Genomic DNA, 21,014 nt, shown 5'->3' on the forward strand with positions numbered 1-21,014 from the left:
TAAGTCTTAAAGGTGCACTAATGTGGCTCGATGAGAGTACCAGACTCTTTTTCATGAGTGCCTTGTTAAAATACAGAACAATACAAAAACAAACAAAACACATATTTGCACAGGTCAATTTAAACCATTAAAAACAGGTGCAGGTGTGATTATAAATGTTTATCACCAGATTCTTAAAGTTTATCAGTGGCACCAATGTATATCCAGTTTTGCAGGTCCTTGAACTGTATTCCAGTTTTGGGAGGTAAAATAACTGAAATTCCTTCCTATTTAAGTTCTAATGTGGCAGGTTTTGCACATAAACAATCATGAGATCTTGCATTAAAAGTCTCCATATCAAAGATCAACAAAAAAGTGAGATATTCAGACAGTCTGTCAAGTAATCCCTTATAAATACATTATATACAGTCCTCTTCTGACAGATAGTGATCTACTTGTTCATAGAGTGTACAGTGATGAGAGTTAAATTCATTACCTTATACATTACCGTTATGAAACAAAAGGCTGAGTGACAGAGTGTATCTAAAGGTTTCAAAGTGACGGCTGAAGTTTGCGTTGTAGCTCCATAATTGAGTACACAAAGAAAATTTCTTTTGACTGTTTCAATTCAACACAATTTGCTTCTATAATGAAATGATCATTTTGATTTTAAACAGTTACATAATTCAGAGAGATGTATTTTAAAGGATAAGTTAAAGGTGATGACACATTCAATTAACGTACCATTTAGTGTATAAATATTTGTATAGTAAAAGCCAAAGTTAAATCTGTCAATTGCATAAAACGTTGTAGGAGTGAAGACATTTTACTGCTCATCCACGACACTTCTTCAGTTAAAGACCTGGACGACTGATGGATTACACAGACATCTTCTAAAGATTTGGAGCTTACACATCACTTAAATGTTATCTAGAAAAAAATAAATAAAATAAAACATGTACTAATTTATTAAAATCAAACCATTTATTAGCATTCAATGAAAACTCAAGATTTTTGAGAGAAATTTGGATTTCATGAAAATCTTGCTGCAGTTTTAAAATCCCCTGATCAGCAGAGGTGGCACGTGCATACCAAACAGCTTCATACACATATAAATGTATGAGGCTTTCTCTTAAATGACAACCACTGGAATCAATAAATATAGTAAAAGTAGGGAGCCTCCTTCCTTAAAATTAAAACCATTTGATTTAAACCCATCGGCTACTGCTGCCTTGGTTTTGTTTGAAAGATAATTTTGGAACCAGTTACATGCAGAATTGTCAAATCCAATATGTTTCAGACGCTTCAAGAGGATTTTATCCAGTGACAGTATTATACCTTTTTCTGAAACCTGATTGATAAGACTTAAAAATGGATGGATATTAAATTGATATTTAAATAAATTGTAACTTGATTTGCAACTAACTTTTCTAAAACTTTTGGAAGGTAATTTAGATATAAGCCAGAAATGATTTACATTTTTAGTTGTACCACCTTTATGTAAAAGCAAAACAACTGATTCTGGTATAACTGCCATTTGAATTGACAAAAATATGTAATAGACGTTGAATTAAATATGGGGCAATTAGTAATGGAAGTTTTGGATGAAGGTCATTAGCCACTGTGGACTTCTTTGAGTGTATGGAGCAGAGTGCATTTAACCGAGGTTCAGATTCAACATAATCAAGATCAGAGGGATCACCATTATTATCCAAAACATCACATGCAGAGATAAAATGCTGATTAAAAGCACCACATATTTTCCCATTAGAATTTCCAAAAGCTGAATCCAATAAAATATTGGTTGGTAAAGTATGAATACTGGGTTCTGAGAAGGATCTTACTGTCCTCCAGAACTTTGCCAGATTTCCGTGACTCTCTATCTGCACAGACATGAAGTGATAAGGTTTTGCCTTTATAAAGAGCTATTTCTTTCTTTCTTTTTTTTTTTTTTTTTTTTTTTTTTACAAAAAAATGCAAATCTAATCCAAGTCTGATCTAGTTATGTGTGCCCAGGCAGCATTTCTTTTTCTAACTAAACTTGTGATTTCTATGTTGAACCAAGTATTATTACAGTTTTCCTTCTTTCTTTTTTTTTTCTCCTTTTGTCTGCAATTTCATTAAATATATTCATTTACAAAATTAAAAGCCAATATCAAGGTCAGGGAACACTGATGTTTTAAACTTTCTCTTTTAAACCGTTCACTTTAAAAGAAGTGAAACAAAAGCTGTTAGCTCTAGATTAAAAAAAGCCAGCTGGAATAGATGGACTTCATTCTTTCTTAAAACAGCCGCTCCTATTATTGCAGCTCCGCTTGCTAGCATTTTTAATTTGTCTCTTCAAACTGGTGAAATACCTACAGAGTGGAAATCTGCATTGGTTCGCCCGCTTTTTAAAAGTGGTGATCGATCTGACTTGAACAATTACAGGCCTATTTCTATATTACCATGTGCATCTAAAATTATGGAAAAACTTGTCAATCAACAACTGCTAAGTTATATTGAGAATGCTAACATTCTGACTCACGCACAGTCTGGTTTTCGTTCAGGTCATGGTTGTATCACAGCTGTTTTAAAAGTCCTTGATGATATCACTTCTGCACTAGACTCCAAACAATTTTGCGCAGCAATTTTTATTGATTTAGCAAAAGCTTTTGATTCAGTTAACCACCACATCTTACAGGAAAAACTTTGCCATGTTGGGGTTTCCAATCAGTCTCTGGCATGGTTCTCAAATTTTCTAGTAGACCGAGTACAACAGGTAATGATTGCCTCTCGGCTTTCTCAACCTCTCCACGTTTCCAGGGGAGTCCCTCAAGGGTCAGTCCTGGGACCAACTCTCTTCTCCATTTATATTAATGATATCCCATTGTCTGTTAGCAAAGGAACTGTTCACCTGTATGCAGATGATACAATTTTATATTCCTCTGGCCCTAGCCCTGAAATAGTCAATCAAAATTTACAAGAAAGTTTTCTTAATGTAGAGAAAGCCTTTTTGCAACTGGACTTAACACTAAATGCAAAAAAAAAACAAGGGCAATCTGGTTTAGCCGCATTAAAACTGCTAATTCTCATAAACTTTTTCTTAGCACAGCAGATGGAACCACCCTTGAGCAGGTTACAGATTATAAATATCTGAGAATCTGGCTAGATAGTACGTTAGCTTTCCAGCAGCACATCGCTGTCGTACAGGCAAAGGTAAAGGCTAAATTGTGTTTTTTGTACAGAAACCGCTCCTTTTTCACAACCCCAGCTAAACGTGCCATTGTTGAGATGTCCACTCTTCCACAATTTGACTATGGCGACATCATTTATCGACATGCTTCCAAAAGTAACCTTGCAAAATTAGATACCATTTATCATTCTGCGATCCATTTTGTTACAAATGCCCCTTTAGGACACATCTCTGTCTGCTGTACACTCAGGTGAGCTGGCCCTCACTGCAGTCTCGCTGAAATATGCATTGACTTATGTTTGTCTATAAAACCATGCTAGGGCTCACACCTTCTTATCTAAGTCAGCTGCTCGTACAAGAGTCTCCCTCCAGATACAACACTCGGTCCTCACAGCTCATCAAACCTAAAGTTCCTAAGTCTAGGTCTTCTCTTGGCCTCATGTCATTTCGATGCGCCGCTGCTAATGATTGGAATTTGGCTCAAAGCTCACTTAAACTGGACTCCTTCATTTCGCTTTCTGCTTTTAAATATAAACTGAAGGTAATTTTTAAAGACATGTGTACATGTTTTACTAATGATTCAAAAGGAGATTTTTAGTGACAGATGTAAATGTTTGTTTTATATTTTGATGAAATGATGTGAGTCTAATTGTGTTAACTCCCCTTCCACTTCCCTTGCCTGCTCTGGCATGCCCAGGCCAACATTGTAAATAAGAATTTGTTCTTAATGTTTTGCCTGGTAAAATAAAGGTTAAATAAATAAAATAAAATGTTAACTTGATATCACTGTAATAGGTCAGAGATGGAGGCTTGCTCACTGAATATAATGCATAATCTATGTTAGTTTATTTGATTGGAATAACTCAACATAAACAGCATAATTGCCTTAGAGCTCTCAGTGATTCACAAGTGAGTGCACTAATCTTTGACATAACTTTGCCATTTGAATTATGTGTTATTATGATTTAATTATTCACACGGTAATATCACCACGTTTCAGCAATAACAGCGGTCTGTTTACAATTGTCGACGATGTCATTTCAATGTTTTATTGTGTGTGTATAAATAGCAGTAGTTGTGTATGTATGTAGGTTATTTAGACAGACTTCGTGTCGCTATATTTTGAATTGTTTTGTTTTATTTCATGGAAGATTTTTGAAGAGGAGCACAATGTCTGGTTCCTGGACAAAGGCGGGGCCCTAGTTGCTGTAAAACAACCCTCTATACCAACGAGAAACTTGTGGTAAGTCTATTTTGTAATTATTGTGTATTACTGTACACTGCACTTTATTTACAAAGAGTATATAATTCCAAGATCAGACATAAAGTTGAATCAGGATTAGGGCTGCAAGATTAGCTAAATTAAGATTAATCAAATTGAAATCTCAATTTGAATGGACAAAATTAACAAATTGCCCAGTAATTTCTTCCACAAGCAGTGACATATCCACCTACTACTGCATAAAAACTGCCAAATCAGTGCAGATCTGTACAAACATGTTCTTGAATGTGATTCGTGTGTTCATTTCTTAATTCACATTTATTTATTTATTTATTTTTTCACAATTGCAAGGCTTGTCAGAAAAATGGCTATTGGATATTATATTTTTCCATTTTGTTCAGTCTCAGTAATAAAAGCGTGATAATCCCTCTTAACATGAACATATCTGTTTTTACTGAGGACACACAAAGTCACAACTGTAAACTATGTCTTGAAATATGCTTCATAGCTTCAGTTAGCTGCATATGTTTTCTTCCTATGGCATCTGATCCATGTATTGATGCACGTTGTGAGTTGCTTCAAAAGTCAATCTAATTAGGCAGATTTTTTTTTTTTTTTTTTTTCAATTCAAGCCACTTATCATTAGGCTCCAGGACTGAGAGTTTGTTGCTGCCAAACTGTGCGGCAGCTAATCCATGAGAGACCAGATCTGTTCACCACTCGCTTTTGCAACAATTTTGAAATTAGTTTTAGAGCCAGTCAAGTGTGGCCTGCTGGGTTTTTGTCTCCCAACCAATTTAGGTCCGATAACGGAGCAGAGGCAGATAGAGAGGAGCGTCCCTGCAGCCAGTACGTGGAGTTGTCAAATACTTAACATAATAGTAGCAGGTCAATGCCTTCTATCCTGCACTGTACAATATATCACAGTTTTAGTCTTATAGTAGCTATAGTAGATCGTCGTAATCATTATCTGAAATATAGACTCCAAAACACATATGAAAGACAGTGGCATTATTAAACCAAAATGATTTCTGATTTTCACAATAATACACTTTTGTAAATTTTGATCAATGGTCACATTTTTATCTATCGCTTTTATTTAGCGCTTTTCCACCCTCAAGGCACTCAAAGCACTTTACATCAAGGAACCACTCACCCATTCACACTTTCATACACTAATGTACGCAGACACTGAGGGCGAGGCGGGGTAATCATTTAGAAATTCCTAAATCTCTCTATTTAAATTCAATTAATCGCTTGGCCCAACTTTTACTAATTTTGCGAGATTCAAATGGCGACAGTTGGCAGACACGGTGCTTATCTGCCAACTGTATAATTATTATTATCACCATATAAATTAGATTAAATCTCAAATGTATCTAATATGATATCGCTGTTTATCCTGGATTACTAGCGTGTCCTGGTTCGGCCGTAGCTTGGTCCTTAATTAGTCCTGCTTTAGTCCATGTTAAGAATAGCCATAATGCATTAATTAGTCTTTCAATAGCAAGGACCGTAACCTCAGAATACAGTGTAAATAGAACTTCAGTATGCATTAAGACATGACCATGACAGACAAGTGATATTCAACAAAGTAAAGGTGGTTTGGGGCTTCTGAGGACGCAATCGGCTCTCAGGTTTTACATCCCGCTATACCTGGAAGATAGAATAGAAGACATAAGAAGTAGAAAGAGAAAGGGCACATAAAAGAGGAAAGAGAGACAGTAAGAGGTGTGCAAGAGGAGTGGTCCAGCTCTTATCTTCATTATAAAGCTCTCAAAGTTGTTTAACAATTTTGTGCTTTATTCATTCATTCATAGAGACACTGTTTTCCCACTACGGCATCCCAGTACTAACCAGATCCAAACCCTAAGCTTTTCCAACATCAGATTGGTAAATCTTAAGGTGGTATGGCCTTGTTGACACTGTTTTGTTAACTGCTACCTTAAACCTAGTCATAGTTGAGTTCTTTGTTTAGTTCTAGACACAGTTTAGGTTTATTTGTCATCTGTACTGCTTTACGTTTGCACACATATGCTATTACTTAACTGTCAGATAATCCACTGCTCGGTTTCTTGTCTGTCCTCTTTTAGCATAGCCCTGGATAGAATTAACCTTTATGTCAATGTAAGAAGGTATATCATAATGCATAGACAAATTGTAAAACCTACAGTATTTTTGACCCTATTTACAATTTATCTTTTCTGTATACTGCGTCTGTACTGTTAATCAAAACAAAAGTCCAGCCAGTCTTTTGAGAGAAGTACTTTTTTTCCCTTTTCTCCTTTTGTGCGTGTGCTATTGTGCGTGTGCTATTGTGCGTATGCTATTGTGCGTGTGCTATTGTGTGTGTGCGTGTGAGCCTCAGTAGCCCTTGTCACACTTAGGTAGCTCGGGCCGTCCTCACTTCAGTTCCAGTGTTGATAAGCTGTCACCGCGATACAGCCGGTCCTCTCTGATGAAAAGTTTTCCTGTTTTTGCTGATTCCTTCTGCCTCTGCACTTTTTGGGTTGAAAAATAAAATATTGTGTTTCTATTCTGTAGTTTTGGTAAAGGTGAACAATGTAACTTTCCAGGAGGATGCACCACCTCTTTGTTTCTATGGTTTGTCTTAAATAATCCACAGTTTGCTATGTATCTTCATGGAGACAAATAAGTTATGAGGCAACTCTACACACAGCTAGAATGAGGTTTGATGTGTTTGATGGTGATTCCAGAGGTCATTGGCGAAGTATAGTCCTTTTCTGCCTATATTTAAACGTTTGTGCCAATGTTATTATTATTTTTCTCTTTCAGGATCAGTTTTGATGAAGGTCGACAGTGGACGCAGCACACCTTCTCATCTGTGCCTCTCTTTGTGGATGGAGTTCTGGTGGAGGCCGGAGCAGAAAACCAGATCATGACGTGAGTCTGCAACAGTACATTTATGTTATTATAATAAAGGAAGGAATCAAGTGAAGATAAGATACTATATACCGGAAGTCTAAAAATGTAAATGGCAAATTACTTTCTCCATTAAGTTAGACCCAAAAGTAGTCCTGTGTGCTACATATGCAGTTTTTCTAAAATATAATAAGTAGGTTGCCATGTAAATGTTAAAGCATTGCCACAGTAAAGACAACCGGATTTCCGAAACTGAATTGGTCTTAAATTACATTACAACATCTGGTTCAATTGATGTTAAAAGCATAATTAACTACTTCCAGCGCTGGCGAGAGCAGCAGCTGGTTTGCATCGCGCTCCTCTATTTTCCAACTTTTTCCTACTCTTTTTACTCTTTACCCTCTTTGTTTGTTTGGCACTTTTTTTAAATAGTGTGTTTCTTCAGAAACGCAATGTTTCTGTTTAGTTTAATTATTTTTTTTTTTTTCTGTTGTATTTCACCAATTTCACCTGTGCAATGTGCGTGGGACCGCGACCACCCATTGTTTACTCCAGAGAACAGCTGATGGCACTACGCGGGTCTGTCGCGCTCCCACAGGATCGACATGACATCCCAGCGGAGCTGCTACAGAGAAAGCAGAGGGGCAGACGAGCAGGACGTAAACTCTGTGAAAAGAAGAGACGCTTCAGACCTGTGCTCCCTTCTGTCATCGTGGGAACCGTGCGGTCTATTTGAACAAGACGGATGAACTAGCGGCGCTCACGCGATATTAGCGGGAATACAGAGACAGCAGCATCATGCTTTTCACGGAGTCCTGGTTAGCCCCGCAAATCCCGGATTCAGCTGTTGCTATGGACAATTTTCACCTTCTGCGCGCAGACAGGACGGCAGAGAGCGGCAAGAGGAAAGGAGGCGGTTTAGCTCTGTTTGTGAATGAGAAGTGGTGCAAACCTGGACACTGCACAGTGGAGATGCAGCTGTGTAACAAACACATTGAGCTGCTGGCTGTTAGCATGAGGCCATACTATCTGCCCCGGGAGTTTTCACATGTGATTGTGATTGCTGTGTATGTTCCTCCCTCTGCTAATGCTGAGACAGCCTGTGACATGCTGCACTCCTGTACCAGCACACTCCAAACAAAACACCCACCCACGCTCTCTTCCTGATCTCTGGAGACTTCAATCATGCATCTCCTGCACCTGTCCTGCCCACATACACTCAGTATGTCACCTGCCCCACAAGAGACAATAAAACATTGGACTTATTTTTTGCCAACGCCAAGGAGGCTTATTCTTCATCCCCACTGCCTCCCCTGGATAGAGCTGACCACAACATTCTCCATCTGGAGCCTCTGTACCAGCCCATTGTGCACAGACAGCCTGTGGTGTCCCGTGTGGTGAAGAAGTGGACTGCTGAGAGTGAGGATTCTCTGAGAGACCTCTTTGACACCACAATGTGGAAAGAGCTCTGTGACCCACATGGAGAGGACATCAACGCAATGACTGATTGCATCACGGACTACATAAACTTCTGTCTTGAAAACATCGTTCCCTCCCAGACGGTGCGGTGTTTTCCGAACAACAAGCCGTGGATTAACCCTGGCATAAAAGCTCTGCTGAAGGAGAAGAAGAGAGTTTTTAGGTCAGGGACCAAGGAGGAGCTGAAGGCTGTACAGAAGAAGCTGAGGAGGAAAATCAGGACAAGCCAAGCCAGCCATAAGAGAAGGATGGAGCAACAGCTACAGGAGAAGAACATCCAGGGGGTGTGGAGAAGTCTAAAGACTATCTCAGGCTTCAAAGCACCTCCTGCCCAGACGGAGGGGGACCTGCTGTGGGTGAACGACCTCAATTCTCACTTCCTGAGATTTGATCACTTTCCATCTCCATCTCCAATCTCAAAGTCCTGTGCAGTTGAAAAGTGCGGAGTTATGGAGCATGTCTTCAACATGAGCCTAAAGCTGAGGGTGGTACCACAACTCTGGAAGACCTCCTGTGTGGTACCGGTGCCCAAGACCCCACAGGCCAAGGAGCTCAGCAGCTTCAGACCGGTGGCTCTAACATCTCACCTGATGAAGACACTGGATAGACTGGTCCTTGGCCACCTCCGCTCCACCGTGAGCTCAGTGATGGAACCGCTGCAGTTTGCGTACCGGCCTGGCATCGGAGTGGAGGACGCCGTCATCTACCTGCTGCACCACTCACTGTCTCACCTGGAGAACCCCGGCAGCACTGTGAGGATTCTATTGTTTGACTTCTCCAGTGCTTTCAACACCATCCAGCCACTGCTCCTGAGGGACAAGCTGGAGACCGCCGGGGTGGACTGTGGCCTGGCAGACTGGATCCTGGACTATCTCACAAACCGGCCCCAGTTTGTGAGAGCCAAGAACTGCGTGTCTGATCTCATGACCTGTAGAGTGAGGCGCCCCAGGGCACTGTCCTCGCACCCTTTCTTTTCACCCTTTACACTGCAGACTTCAGACACAACACAGACAGCTGCGTCCTGCAGAAGTTCTCTGATGACTCTGCCATCATTGGCCTCATCAAGGATGATGATGATGTGGAGTACAGAGGACTAACACAGGACTTTGTGGACTGGTGTCAGCAGAACCACCTGATCATCAATGCAGAGAAGACCAAGGAGATGGTGGTGGACTTCCGCAGACCCCACTCTACTGCCCCCTCAGTGAACGTTCAGGGAAGGGACATTGAGAGAGTGGACTCATACAAGTACCTGGGTGTTCATCTGAACAACAAACTGGACTGGACTCACAACACAGATGCACTGTACAGGATGGGCTAGAGCAGGCTCTATCTCCTGAGGAGACTCAGGTCTTTTGGAGTGAGAGGGCCACTCCTGAAGACCTTGTATGACTCTGTGGTGGCATCAGCCATCCTGTACGGTGTGGTCTGCTGGAGCAGCAGCATCACAGAGAGGGAGAGGAAGAAGCTGGACAAGGTCATCAAGAAGTCCAGCTCCGTCCTGGGCTGTCCACTGGACTCAGTGCAGAATGTGGGGGACAGGAGGGTCCTGGCTAAGGTCTTTTCTATGCTGGGCCATGAGTCTCACCCCCTGCAGGACTGTCCTGGAGAGCAGCTTCAGTGACAGACTGATTCACCCTCGCTGTGTGAAGGAGAGGTTTTGCAGGTCTTTCCTTCCTGCTGCTGTCAGACTGTACAACAAACACTGTTAACACTGAACATGTGTCATTCATCCATACCTATGTGCAATACTTAAGTCACTTTACGAAGATGTTATATTAGAGTCTATTTTTAGTTTATTTTTAAGTATATTTTAAAAAAATATTTTAAACTATTTATCTATTATCTTGTTTTATTGCATGTACCATTTTCCTTCTGTTCTTTAACTGTGCGGTGCAATACTGGAATTTCCCCACTGTGGGACTAATAAAGGCATATCTTATCTTATCTTATCTTAATACAGTAGGCGACCACAATAACAGAGCTGACTTTGCTGGTTTTGTGCACTAAGAACAAACACATCTCTGTTACTACATGCACAGTTGTCTGTTCCTACCTCACAGTTGCATGTTAAGCCCGTTCAGACAGTGAAGCCTGAGAAACACGCTGACCAAACTTTACTCCTACGGCTCCGCTGCACGTAATGCTCCTCATTAACGAGTGGACTTCAAAGCGCATGGCTCTTGTGCATGTTACACACACCAAATCATCAATTAAGCTTGTATTCCGCATTACACAGGTGTGCTTAGACAGTTTTCAGATGAACAGGGATCTTTTTAGCGTACTGCCTGTTAACTAAATGTGAAATATGCAGAATTCAAGCATTAAGTCCATGTATGTAGAAAAATGTGCATGTTTTCTTTGTGTTGTAGGTTCTTCGGTCACTTCAGTCACCGCTCTGAGTGGCAGCTCATCAAGATCGACTACAAGTCCATCTTCAGCAGAAAGTGCACAGAGGAGGATTACCAGACCTGGCATCTGCACAACCAGGTACTACACAACTCACACTAAATACGTGATACAAGAGGTGTCACCAAATACTGCGGGAGGAAATATCAGGCTTTCCAAGTGCAGTGTTAAATACAGTGAACTGAGTATTACTGTGTCAAGAGGCTCAGTGGTAGAACACACAACCAACTTGTCTGAAAAAAAGAAAAATACCAAATATCAGAGCCAAATCACTAGGTCTAAATATCTTTACTGGATCAATGAAGTTTATCTAAGGGTGCCTTTGGACTTCCACATGGACAGCATCAAGACACAGACCAGAACTCAACCAAACTCCTTAAACCAGGTCTTAAACCACGACCAAAATTATGACAATTTGAGCCCAATTTGGAGTCGAGGTTGAGTTCTAGATTTGGCCCCATTTTAGTCCTAATTTTGATGAGTGTCTGTGCAAGTCTGAATACATCCTAAGTGCAACAACTTAGAAAAAAACCCTTACAAATGTTTAAGTCAGTGAAAACTAGACAAACAGACTAGTCTACACATTCTCCAAGTGACAAAAAACATGTCTTAAGTCAGATCTACAAAGTACTAGCAGAAATATGTTGCGTACCTCCAAAAGTACCCGTACCGCTGCTGTAGAGGCTTAAATAGTCTTTTCTTCTCTCTCTGACAGGGAGAGCCTTGTGTGATGGGCCAAAAGCAGATCTACATGAAACGACGGCCCGGGAACTATTGCATGCTGGGAAAAGACTACTCCAGGATCCTGTCTGCGGAGTCTTGCATCTGCAGAGCTCATGATTTTGAATGGTAAGAGGCTGCTTATGTTATGACAATAGACTAGGCTGCATTCTTTGTATTCATCGAGGAGGGATTATGTTTCATAGTATTGTCCTCTTCAGGAGCTCTTCATTAAGTCACTGTTTATCCTCAGCCGCTGCCAAGCACACGCCAGAACACAATGTGAATGAGTTTGTATTGGTTCTTGAGGCATTGTGAATGAAAAGACTGTGCTTAACTGCGAGTGTTGAGCGCTTCCCAGATCTCATGTCCTTCAGATAGTGTCAAATCGAATCTAATAGTAAAATAATGCTTGTTTTACTCATCTAGATTAGTATTTTGCTCATGTTTGACCACACTTTTTACAAGACTTCAATTGTTCACACCACATCGCATTAAATTAGAATTAAATTGGAATTAAACCTGGATCTAAACTGAGACTAAACCAGAGCTAGAACAGGACCAAACCAAGTCTATGTCAACTGTGAATGCACCACTATAGTTATATATCATAAAGAAAGTTCATTAAGGTTTTTCAGAAGCATATACAATGATAACTTTAGAAATGTCTTTCATGGAAGAGCAGGTATGTTTCTTGTCAAGTTTAGGGACTCGTTACACAGAATTGAAAGATACCATTAGGAACATAGGAACTAAGCAAATAGGTTGGGTTTGTTGCAGTTGTTCAGGTCTAGGTTCAGCAACAGTCTGTGCTCAAAGAATGAGGTCAGCTGACACCTGAATATACTGAATGACCAGGTTATTCCTTCAATGGATTTTTTCTTCCCTGATGGCACGGACATATTCCAAGATGACAATGCTAGGATTCATCGTGCTCAAATTGTGAAAGAGTGATTCAGGAGCATGAGACATCATTTTCACACATGGATTGTCCACCACAGAGTCCAGACCTTAACCCCATTGAGAATCTTTGGGATGTGCTGGAGAAGGCTTTGTGCAGTGGTCAGACTCGACCATCATCAATGCAACATCTTGGTGAAAAATGAATGCAACACTGGATGGAAATAAATCTTGTGACATTGCAGAAGCTTATGAAAACAAAGCTAAAGACAGTCTTTATTAGAGTTAGAGTGACCTTTCTTTTTTTTTTTGGTGGCAACTTTTTTGGCCAGGCAGTGCAGTTGTTTTTTTTTTCTGTACAAACTTCATGTACCAAAAGTGTCAAATATTGCTCTCTGCAGTCAAATACCACATAACCAAACAGCTATACAGTTGGTTGATTATAAAATTATAGCAGGCAGATGACTTTGCGATTAACCTAGCTGGATTTTCTTTAGGCTGCATTCATTTTTGCAATAGTTTGGTCCAGGTTTCAGTCCAGTATACTAGTCTTGTTCTAGTAGTGGTTTAGTCCCGGGTTTCGTTCTGTGTTTGTCTGAATTTTGATATGGTGTTTGCACAAATAAGAACATCCTCTTTGTTTCCACTTGATCTATATGAAGCTTTAGACCTCTTGTTTATGTTATATACTCGTAGTGTCAGACTGGATATTATTAGAAACCCCGGACAAACTGTGAAACTCCCCATAACATTGAGATATATGGTCCCGACTTCCCCTACACCGTGACATTACACATCTGTCTGGACAGCGGCTGAAATGAGTGTTGTTTAAGTCAGGACCACAACAAACAAAGCCATAACCCTAATGTTTTGAAGTTACAAAGTACCACCCTTCAAACCACTGCGCTCAGATATGGATTTTTCTCTTAATAGGTTTTTCATCGCAGTTGTTACAGAACCCGCTGAGTGGAGATTTGGGAAGAAAAGAAAAGACCGGTAGATGTTTGAGTAGATGATGAAATGAAAATGCATTGCAAGATAGATCCAATCCACTGCATGGTATAATCAGTAATAGCACAAAATTATAGCCACTTCGTAATTATCTGGCCAATATCAATATATAAAGTGCATTATGCTAATTCAAAGTAGCTGTTCCTGGGTTTCAGATTTCATCACAACATCAAGTATAAAGTTTAGATCTATAATAATGGAAATGGGGAGAGAGGTAAAATTATTATTCTTGTAACCCAGTACAGATGTTAAGGGGCAATGAGGCCGCTGTGTGCTGTCTGCATATAATTACAGAGTGTTTTTATCATCCACAGACCAAGAAGTAAGGCTTGGCGTGCTAGTTGTTGGAAGCAGTGATGTGACGGTCTAACTCCACTCCATGATTATAGACTCACCGCAGTGAATAATTAGATACGAGGAATCAGCTGAAAACCATTTTAGACAAGTTTTAAGACAGGAAAGGTAGCAAGGTCGCAAGTTCAAGCACCTATTTACTAATAGAAATCATAAAAGTTCAACAGCTGTCGCTTTTATTTTTGGATATTTTTACAAAAATATCATTTACTGTAATTATTAAGGAAAACTATCTCTACCCCCAGCTGGCAGTATGACCTCTACACACAATCTACAGTCTAGTATAACGTCACATTCCCACATTCCTAAATACGCCAAACATGCCTCTGTTTTAGCATACTCTATTTGCTTTGTGTTTGTCGATAATCTGATACATTTGAATCATGTATGTGTCTGTCTGCAACATCCTGTTCACACATTGTTTGGATGGTACATGTTTTAATTTGTATGCAAATCCTAAATGAGTGTAATTTATATCTCAAAATGGCAGAACACAGAGAAATCCAACTGAATAAACAGGCCCTATGCAAACAATGAAAGGTCAGGGTGTGAATGCTAATGCTGGTTTATTTTGAAAATTCACTTTTTTTTCTTCTCCTTTATGCATGTATGTATTTATTTTATTTATTTGTTTATCTCCCATGCCATATTTCTTCAATGCCAATAAGATTAGCTTTATATTTACTCTAATTTATTTATTGTGTGTCCTTACTTGTAATTTCTTCCAATCAAATTCAGTTCAAAGATGATCTTTTTATTTAATAACTCCCCCCCACTGACAGCAGTCACAAGCCATGTAATTATCTGTAAACCAGCAAATCAATTCCATGCACTTGCCCCGCTATTGGTCATGCTGCTCATCACAGCGAGCTAATAATTACTTGCCTGCTTATGATAATATTAATACATTTCTTCCCATATTGAGAGCACTTAGTTTAGTTTTATACATCACTAATAAATAACTAGCAATTATGGGAGAAAAAAAAGATAATATATATAAGCCTGTCCATTCCACCAAGAATTTTACTCTAATCTTAACTGCTTTACCCGACTGTAAATCTGTGAAAGAAACACTTACAAACCCTGTATCACATGATCAGTATTCACATGCATTTTGAGCACAGTCAATCCAAGCAACTCTTTCTAACAGTCAACAGTCCCGCCCTCTCCGAAGTCCACTCTAGTTCTCAAAGTAAATTTTCTATAAATTTTTCCCATAGGCATTTAGAAAAGTTAAAATGTTAAGAGCTCAAAGTCAATATCCATAACGCGGTTGTTTTAAATCTCAAAAAGATCATTTAAAGTGCAAGTTTTTTATTATTATTATTATTATTATTATTATTATTATTATTATTATTATTATTATTATTATTATTATTATTATTATTATTATTATTTATAATTTTGCAGTTTGTAAAGTTTCAGAAACAGACTAAATTATTGGTCTTGTGGTCTTGAGTTACCACATAGCTGATTAAACCTGGGCAAGCTTCTAAACTTTTTTTTTTTTTTTTTTGAAAGTCTGTCACAAAGTGCTGCTGTTATAATGAACTTTGTGAGGGAAAACAAAATGTACTCATCTTAATTTACTAATTAATTGGCAATTTGTGGTATGATGAAAAGATAATTTGTGTTTTTCATAATGTTTTGCCTGATCATCATCCTCATCATCATCATTATATAAAAAAAACAGAAAAAACAACTGTACCGGTGTTTCTATAATGGAGTCAGGTACCGCGCAGTACTAAGCGTGGGAATCACCAGCATTACCTGAGTCCCTGTCTCTGTATAGTTTAATAGAAGTACCCACAGGTTCCCATGGTGATAGACAGATTGGCCTCCGTGCCACAGTGACGCTTGTTAATGAAAAGTTCACAGCTGTCTATTCACACAGAGCACGTCCGAGCAGCAGCCACAGCCACAGCCCGTCAGCTGTTTATTTGTTCTGCTCCGGTAATTCATTGATAAATCACTGTCTGGGGACTTATAAGAGCAGACATGTGCTTACCTTGCTTTATGGGATGTAAATTATCCACTGATTGTTTTGTGGGAGAGTCCAAGTTATGATGACAGAATACAGAAATGCGGTGTGCCCAAATAGTACTAAAGCAAGGGTAAGGGTATGTCAGATAAAAGTACTATAGTAGAAGTTGAAAAGTATGTTATTGCTGTATGTTTCTGTGTTATCTCCTCCCTTCAGACAGTTATAAGGCAGTGTCCACCAGTAATCTGACCAGAACTGAAGAAGCGGCTTGGATGAGCAGCGAAACATCTTCACTTTTATAACTTTTTGTCCAGCTGACAGATTTGAATTTCTAATATACGATGGATGACTGACGGATTACATATACGTTATTGCTGTATGTTTCTGTGGTGATGACATTAGGGAAACAAGCTCCAAAAAATTTCTAAGTCGATAGTTAGAGTTAGAACTTGTCTAAATTGATTTACAACTTAAAACGAGATATATTTTTTGAATGGGAACAATTAAAATGTATTTTGTATCATGTTCCAATACATCATCCAGTCAGAGTTGCATTATTAGCACAAGATTAATTAATTAAAGACAGCTTTTTTTTAATTACGTCTCAACACTGCTAAGTACTAGCTGCATATCCACTCTCCTCCTCCCTCTGCTGCTCGTGTATTCTCATATCCACAGTGGAGCATGTGTCATCAACGTTCTTAATCGATACATAATAATGACGGCTGATAGTACAGACAGGCTCAGGACAGCGCCTCTGCACAGTGCCCAGCCTGATAAGACCCTCTGACAATATGTGCCTTATCCTGAGCTCTGATATGAATCTGTGCTCCTGTGTTTGTGTGTGATAGTGATTATGGATACGAGCGCCGAGGAGATGGAAACTGCAGACCCGCCTTCTGGTTCAACCCCTCCACCGTGTCAGGCAGCTGCAGCCACGGACAGAACTACCTCAACAGCACTGGGTAAGGACGCACAAATGACATATCAAGTGTTGTGCTTTTTCTATATGGAAGATTAAAGAGTAAATAGGTTGTAGGTTCTAAACTAAACCAGACGACACACTAAAAAACCTGTCTGTCTAAAAAAATTGTTTAATCTGTTTAAAAAATGCCAATGATATCCTTTTTTTGCCATGTGGGTATTGCATATTGTAGAAAATTAGGGCTGAGCACGTTCATGTTTTATTGTATTAACTCAAAAAATAATAATTATGCAGCAAAAATCTGAGCATATGTTCCCACCTCATGCCACGCCCACTTTAAGTCTCAATTTGACCAAAAGCACAATGAAAAGTGAGCTTTGAATGAGATTTATCTAAACATGAGCCAGTAATGAGTAAAGGTTTTAGTGCGAGTGCCAGGTCCACAAGTGTGTGTGTGGAGGGAGCATGGGAAATACATGGATGTGTTTCATTTCTGCCATCCTGTAGCCACACACAGCCCAGGGGTTTGAGAGAAGAGAGGCCAACACGCAGCCACGGTGTGTGTGAGGTGGGAGGGGGCAGTGAAGCCACGGTGCTACGCTCATGACCACAGTGTGACTTTGATTGTCTTTTGGCCGCATGCTTTCTCCATGGATCAGCTGTAGAAGAGGGTCAAACGTGAGTCCAGTGATAATTTCATAGAAGGACGAAGTGATGCTGTGCGGATCGTCCAACATCAGTATCAGCCAGTGCGCTCTGGTGCACGTGGATCAGTGTGCACGGGCATATATTTTTTTACCTTCATGCATAAAAGGATGCAGTTATCATGCCCAGCTCTATAGAAAATGCAATAGATAAACAGTATAGAGCAGTGACAAATATTTGGCATGACCACAATTATACTTGAAATTAAACCACATCTTAAACCGTCTAAAATGTTCTGATTCAAGCAATGACTCATTTAAAAAAAGTTTGGATATCAGAATGTATCTAAGTTTGAGAAACACCGGTGTAGACTATGGGGGAAAAAAACAACAAAAAAACAAAAAAAAAACACATCAACAAAACAAAACAAAACATCAGATTCTTCTTTACTTAATTCACTTCATACCTGCTGTTAATCTACTAATCCAACCACCATCACTCACACTCTGTAATGACACTTAGGCATGTGTCTGGCCTAAGGAAACAATGTCAGTCTGCACAATTCTGAGAGTAAATCTGTTCTGCAGTTGTTGGGTAGACAAGTGCTCCAACCACAGAGTCATCATTGTCCCCTTTTAGTTTCCATAAAAGGTCAGGGTACAGTGCTGTTTGAGACACATAAGGAACTTACACTTATGTGGATTCATTGTTAAACTAATGCAGCTACTTTGTTGGACTGTCTTACAGAAACTTATAGTCAATTTGTCTCTACTCCAATATCTGTAAGGTCAGCGCTAACAGCCGGTAGCATCAGTGATATTCACATTCATTGACTTTTACTGCAAAAACTGGGCATTCAACACAAATTTATCTGAGACGAAATGCCTGCACTTTTCACAGTCCTGAACCCTCCTCTGTTCTGCTAGTTTTCATCAGCTTTTCTCTGCTCCTTGCAAGCAATTGACTGAGGATAATTTCTGTCAGTCAATTTTTTATGTAGCGGCTTTAGGAAATCCAATTGAACTGTCCACAGCCCAAAAGCTACTGTTTTTCAAGTGATTGGCCCAAAGTGAACTCCGCTCCTGTTTGCCCAGAACTATAATGTGTTTGTATTTTAACACTGATTGATCGTATCTTTTCTCACTTCATATATAAAATTCAACTGATCTGTCCACCTTCCTTAATGACACACTTGATCCATCTAGTGCGCTTGACCTGGATACTTGACCGCTATTGGTTAAATTACATCAGGTGTGTTTTTAAGGACACAATCAGTAGTAATGCCATAGCATATTTTAAGTTCTTAGTCATTAGTAGTAACCTTTTCACTAACTGGCCAGGTTCAACTTAGGTAGCGGAAAAAGTAGTAGTTTCTTTAAAGTCTTGTAAAGTGTAGTTCAATTTATTTTCCAAACCAATAAACTGTTTAATGCAACTTGGGCCTCTCAGAAAATAGTATGGAGATGAGAACTGGGTATTAAAATGGCAGTATTTATAATTGTGTCAGTAAATTAGAATGTTTCGTAATGCTTAATTAAGTTTATAGTTTGCAGTTATTGTAAATAAATTCACACCTACAGTATATAGATAATTGTATACTGCAATATGAAGTCATCTATTTTTCACTCTTTTGCTTGTGTTTTAGAGTGTGTTAGAGTGTGTTAGAGTGTGTTAGAATGTGCTTGTTTATGCAAAAAATGAGTGTGTTAGAGTGTGTTAGAGTGTGTTAGAGTGTGTTAGAGTGTGTTAGAGTGTGTTAGAGTGTGTTAGAGTGTGTTAGAGTGTGTTAGAGTGTGCTTGTTTATGCAAAAAATGAGTGTGTTAGAGTGTGTTAGAATGTGCTTGTTTATGCAAAAAATGAGTGTGTTAGAGTGTGTTAGTGTGTTAGAGTGTGTTAGAGTGTGTTAGAGTGTGCTAGAGTGTGCTAGAGTGTGCTAGAGTGTGTTAGTGTGCTAGAGTGTGCTAGAGTGTGCTAGAGTGTGCTAGAGTGTGCTAGAGTGTGCTAGAGTGTGCTAGAGTGTGCTAGAGTGTGCTAGAGTGTGCTAGAGTGTGCTAGAGTGTGTTAGTGTGTTAGAGTGTGTTAGAGTGTGCTTGTTTATGCAAAAAATGATGTAGTTCTTATGACTGGAAACCATCAAAATGGTTTCTCAAGCCTGAAATACAGATACAGACATGTTCATTCACTTGGGTCGAATAATATGAAAGTGCAATGTCCTTACTTAAAAATATAATACAATTATTTAAAAAGTCAATGAATAAGTAAATAATATTAATAACGGCTTGCATTTGTACAAAACTTTACGAGCTTGGCAAGTGTCTCAGAGCAAAACAAAAGGGGCAGAAAAGACATGTACAAAGATCTAACAATGGGACAGTGTTAAAAAAAACATAGGACTGTTGTTTGTTATTGTAAGGATTAAATAAATAGCTTTCTTTGTTTAGATGTACATAAGATTTAAGATGAGTACAAAAAGTGTTGTTCCATCGATACTTGTCTAATCTAAAAAAGTAATACCGATATTACTTTTCGTGCAGAACATGTCATAAACACAAATTACTGCATCTCCAGCTCGCAGTATTTTTCTTTCCTGTTATGTATTTGATTTTCTTTAATTTCAGCATTTTATTGGTTTTAGGCAAAGAAGTTTGTGAGGACCTTTCCCCATTCAAAACAAATCATATTTTTATTTTTATTTGAATTTTGTTATTGCTATAACAAAGGAAGACCATAGTCCTGCCAAATCTTTTCTAAAACAGGGAAGAATCCTCGTGCCTGAAACCCCTGAATATAAAGCACTGCCTAAACTCTCAGCACTGGGGGTGGTCCAAGATGGCGGAGTGAGCTGAAAAGCTAGTTCAGGGACGACTCAAAAGAGAACTGGGAAGCTCGAGTGAAGTTATAGCAAAATGTCCAGGAAGCCAGAAGAAACAAGAAGAGACACAGCAGAAGGTTATGTCATCAGTGATGGACAAGACTTGATCCTGTACAGGGTTCACTACGAGTTCTACCGTTTGCCGGTTTTTTGTTTTTTTTTGTTGTTGTTTTTTTTCATTTTGAGTTTTGTAAGTTGATATCTATAAAATAAGTTAAATATACACATAAATATATTTGTATAATTTATTTTACTTATTCACTTATTTTTTCCTATTGTAGAATACTTTTGCAAAAGAACTCGTACTGTTTCAAGTGATGAAAAGTTTTGGAAAAATCAGTGGGGTGATTCATTATATTTTGCACATGGACCGTCACAGTCAGTGGGAGTTATGGTTTTGTTTAATAGATTTTTGGGAGCAGTAATTGACCATAAAAAAAGACACAGAAGGTCAC

The 21,014-nt window shown here is 39.0% G+C and overlaps 1 protein-coding gene across 1 annotated transcript in view; it reads left to right on the forward strand.

The window, feature by feature from the left end:
• sorcs3a (sortilin related VPS10 domain containing receptor 3a) overlaps nt 1–21,014 on the forward strand; it is a 327,550-nt gene that overhangs the window by 260,078 nt on the left and 46,458 nt on the right. Inside the window, exons 13-17 of the mRNA XM_033971295.2 lie at nt 4,306–4,397; nt 7,173–7,280; nt 11,111–11,228; nt 11,863–11,996; nt 16,968–17,081. Of these exons, the coding sequence (XP_033827186.1) occupies nt 4,306–4,397; nt 7,173–7,280; nt 11,111–11,228; nt 11,863–11,996; nt 16,968–17,081 (566 nt within the window). The remainder of the gene's footprint in view (nt 1–4,305; nt 4,398–7,172; nt 7,281–11,110; nt 11,229–11,862; nt 11,997–16,967; nt 17,082–21,014) is intronic.

Source organism: Periophthalmus magnuspinnatus, chromosome 1, assembly GCF_009829125.3.
Source record: "Periophthalmus magnuspinnatus isolate fPerMag1 chromosome 1, fPerMag1.2.pri, whole genome shotgun sequence".
NCBI classification, from domain to species: Eukaryota; Metazoa; Chordata; class Actinopteri; order Gobiiformes; family Gobiidae; genus Periophthalmus; species Periophthalmus magnuspinnatus.